At 44.2% G+C, this 4177-nt stretch overlaps 1 protein-coding gene across 1 annotated transcript in view; it reads right to left on the bottom strand.

Moving 5' to 3' along the window:
* The window catches only part of PDZD2 (PDZ domain containing 2), a 117387-nt gene that overhangs the window by 90923 nt on the left and 22287 nt on the right, over window positions 1-4177 (bottom strand). Inside the window, exon 4 of the mRNA XM_008572759.1 lies at window positions 1461-1616. Within this exon, the coding sequence (XP_008570981.1) occupies window positions 1461-1616 (156 nt within the window). The remainder of the gene's footprint in view (window positions 1-1460; window positions 1617-4177) is intronic.

Here is a 4177-nt window from a genome sequence, read left to right as displayed (position 1 = left end):
GTACATGGTGAGGGCCAAGAAATAGGCAGGGGTCAGTCACAGAGGGCAGTGTAGGCTGTATAGGTTAGTTTACTCTCTACCCTTACTAAAAGTAAAAGGAATCGTATTATAATACAAAGAGATAGGAATAATCACACAATGGTTTTTAAACCATTCACCTCAACCCCATTCTCTCAGCTCTGGTTTACCTGCTTCCCAGGTTTGTGTTCTGAGAAAGCTCTCCTTTGAGGGGAAAGTAAGAATCTAGAAAACTGTCTGAAATCAACTCTGGGCCCATACAATGCTACCGGGAAAATGATAAAATGGCACCTCTTCTTCAAGATGCTTTTCTTCTTTTTACTGAAAAATTGTCCTAATATACTAATTTCGTTAGAGCAAAACTCTTTACTGCCATCTTCCAGAAGATTGTTATAATAAATATAAAAGCCTATGATATTTGTGATGTGAATGGTGCTCCCCTTAGAAGTGACACCCATGTGCAGTCCACAACCTGCACAACCATACTTGATGGTCCTGATCTCCAGAGGCCTAAAGGAAAGGGGAAAAGTAAAGTAATATAGCATATTGTGGTAAATACAACAAGGTGTATTTTCTTCTAAGGTCTTATTGTAAGCAAAGCTAATTTTTGACCACTGACCCACACTGCTGAGGTTCAGTGCTGGTGGGGAGAAGTAAGGGGTTCCAGAGGGCAGAAAGAGGGCGCCTTCCCCATGGCTGGCTGGGGAACAAAGGCTAACAAGAGTTTACAATAAAAGTGACATGTTTCAGATCTGGACACAAAGAGGAGGACATGCAGCCACATCGCAGCCAGGTAACCACAAGCCCTCCTGACTGTGTTGTGCCAGGCAGCTCGAGAGCAGACCACGAGGGTGCGAAGCATCACAGACTGTGTAAGGAAGAGCTATGAGCCGTGCAGGAGTCCTGGTTTGATTAAAATTGGAAGATAATATGCTGCGCAACTTTGCCTGAGTGGTTTTTGCGTTATTTTAATATTCTACTTTCTGGGCTGGCTGGTTAGCTCAGTGGGTTGGAGTATGCTGCTAATAACCCCAAGGTCGAGGGTTTGACCCTGTACCGGCCAGCCTCCGATCAATCACTCAATCAATGAAACATTCCACTTCCAAACTTCAGACAATCAGGAAGTAGCAACAAAATCCTTGTATATATTATAAAGCATCCTAGAAACTGATACATGCACTGAACTCAATATCCAGTTACTCTGTTATCTTGTTTATAGTTTCAATTTATTTTTTCCCTAAATTAAAAGCACCACCCTCACAGATTTTTCCAGAAGATTCTGAGAAAAATATTAAAACAATGTGCTATGGTCTTCTCCCATCCTGGTCTTATCAAGCATCTCTACCAGGCTATCTCAAGCACTTATCCTCTGATCCTCACACCTATGTCTTCAGAAAAACATAAATCCGGCAGAGCAGCCTGGGAACCAGAGGCACACTTACTGCTCCCTGGCTAGAAGACAAGCCGGATCCTTCGTCCTCTTCCCCGTCTGGCTCCTGGTCTTCGTTGTCGGTCCAAGAGGACACGTCCTCTACCGAGCTGGTCAGATCAGGCAGACTCTTAGATGTTAACCTGAGGATGTCCTCGGCAGAGCTTTCCTATGGGGACACAATTAAAGGCCCATGAATTCTCCTCAGCACCAACCAGTTCTTGAAGTCAATCTGGCAGAGTTAAGCTATGTGATCCCAATCCAAAGTGGAATGTACATTCTGCACTTCCAAAGTTACCTCAAATGTCAGGGGTGTGGGCCCGATTTAAACCCAAGCCAGTTTTTTTCCCTGAAGACTCGTTTTCGTGTTTCTTAGGTCAATGGTTCTATAGGCAATCTAAGCTCCCTGAACTCAGGATCCTTCCATGGCCTCCCCTGTCTTGCTTTTGGGATACAGTCTAAACCCCCTCATCGGCAGGCCAGCATTTAAAGAGATTTGGCCTCTGTCCAGCTCTCCAAACTCATCTCCCTGCATTCTCCCCTCCAACCCTCACCTTTCATTCAAGTCATGCTGCTCCCTCCAAACCCTCCGGGCTCTCTCCTGCCCCCCACCTTTCCCACGGCAGCTACCTCTTTCTAGCCACCCTTCCCTGCCTGACTGAGGCCACTCTGGACAAGGCTTGAGCATCCTCTCCTCTGCAAGCCCTCCTGGGTCAGCTCAGGAGGCATTCCGTTTGTCCCCTGCCCTGTTCTCCTCTGACGTCCTGACTTGCTTTTATCCCCCTGTGGGGCATGTCTCACTTTACCTTTGTCTCCCCTGCTTGTCTGAGAGTTCCTCCAACTTAACACCATTTCTCGTTGCTGTGTCCCCAGGCCTTCCACAGAGCTCAGATATCCATCCCACCCTCCTTATCTCCCTACCACACCCTCATTAGAAAGAGATTAGACTGTTTTATGGAATCAAAATGCCAACCTGGAGACCGATAATGCCTTTTCAATGAAAGCAGCCCTTGAACAACTTTTAAAAGCCAACAAAAACACATGGAACCAAACTCCATTAAGATTAGACTCTAAAGGGTCTTCATCAACACAGTCCTTTGTTCCTTAGCATGGTTTCTACTCTGGCCTAGAGTAGGTGGTGGGATGTAGGTGAGGGCGCTAAGGCCTTGCAACAAGCCCAACAATCCCAGCTGGGAATGAAAAAGGCACAGGAGCTGTCCTCGGAAATGCCACAGCGCTTGAGGCAGGGGCCAGGGAGGGTGTCAGGGCTGCAGAGCTGATCCAAGGCCAGCAAAAAGAGAAGTGTGTTCTTTCCTCATTCTCCCACATCAGCCACCTCTACAAGGAGGGAGACACGAAGAGAGTTTTCATCATCATACTGCTAGACGGTTGACAGAAAAGAGGACACCAAAAAAAATACCCGTCTGAAACAAGGGACTTCACAAACTATTAGTGAGGTGCCACATAATGACAGTGACATTTGTTACTAGTTTGATGCTGGTTCCACCTTCAAGGTACCTGCAGATAATTCATTTTATATTAGTAATTATGATTACTATGCTGTTCATACTTATCTAAGGAAAAGAAAATGTTATTATACTAACAAGTGAGTTCATTACTCTTAATGAACTGATGTCAATTCTGCTAGACCATTAACAGACAAAAAAAAAGAAGATCCCAACCGGTGAGTAAACTGCACAGCAGCTACAGGATATAATACTCCATGGCCATTAAAAATGGTGCTGTAGAAATGTACTTCCTGGGCTGGCCGGTTAGCTCTGTTGGTTAGAGCGTGGTGCTGATAACACCAAGGTGCAGGGATTAATCGCTGTACTGGACAGCCACCAAAAAACCCCACAAAAACCAAAATGAAATGTACTTCCTGATGTGGAAGGATTCTTACAGGATGCTACTCAGTGGAAAGGCAGGTTAAAACAATATGTAATAACCATGATATTAATAACACATGCAATGATAAAGCAGATACAATAATGTGTGATAACCATAAGGGCAAACATTTCTCCACTGCTCCCTGGGACTGACTACACCGCTCAGGGCCCTTTACCTACCATTTACTCTTCCTAACATTCTCATGAGGCAGCTACTGATTCTCACTGCACGGAGGAAAAAACAGATTCAGAGAGATCTAACAAACTTGCCCAGGATGCACAGGTGGTAAATGGCTGTGCTGGCACTTAAACCCAGGTGGGACTGTGTCCAGGCTGTGCTCTGTCTCCTGGTGTTTGATTCCACTTAAAAGAAAATATTTGTGTGCACGTGGCATGCACATACACGTTTCTGGCTGAAACACCAATTAATGAATAGTGCTATGGGTGGTATTAGGAAAATTTCATCTTTTTTCTTTTCTGTTTTTTGGGGAGGGTTTCTATATCAGATATAATAAATATGTATTACTCATGTTAAATAAAAATTATATGCAGCCATTGTTTTGGACTAAGTTTCTGGACTAGGCCCCAAAAGACCATGTTAAATTTCAAAATGGAGTCACCCCTGCTAAGTTCCACATCATCAAACATAAACTAAGTTGTGGTGTGACCTTCTGAGAAATGGCGAGAGAAAGATAACAGCCAATTTCTCAAACAGGCCAGTTTAAATCATCAATAGGCATGATAATGAAGTTCCCTCTGCTTTTTTTTTTCTTTTTAATTGAATCATAGCTGATTGTACATATCTGTGGGGTACACAGTTGAATATCAATACCAGTGTGTA

This window comes from Galeopterus variegatus, unplaced genomic scaffold, assembly GCF_000696425.1.
Source record: "Galeopterus variegatus unplaced genomic scaffold, G_variegatus-3.0.2 Scaffold830, whole genome shotgun sequence".
Taxonomy (NCBI): domain Eukaryota; kingdom Metazoa; phylum Chordata; class Mammalia; order Dermoptera; family Cynocephalidae; genus Galeopterus; species Galeopterus variegatus.
This window is presented reverse-complemented; position numbering and strand designations above follow the sequence as displayed.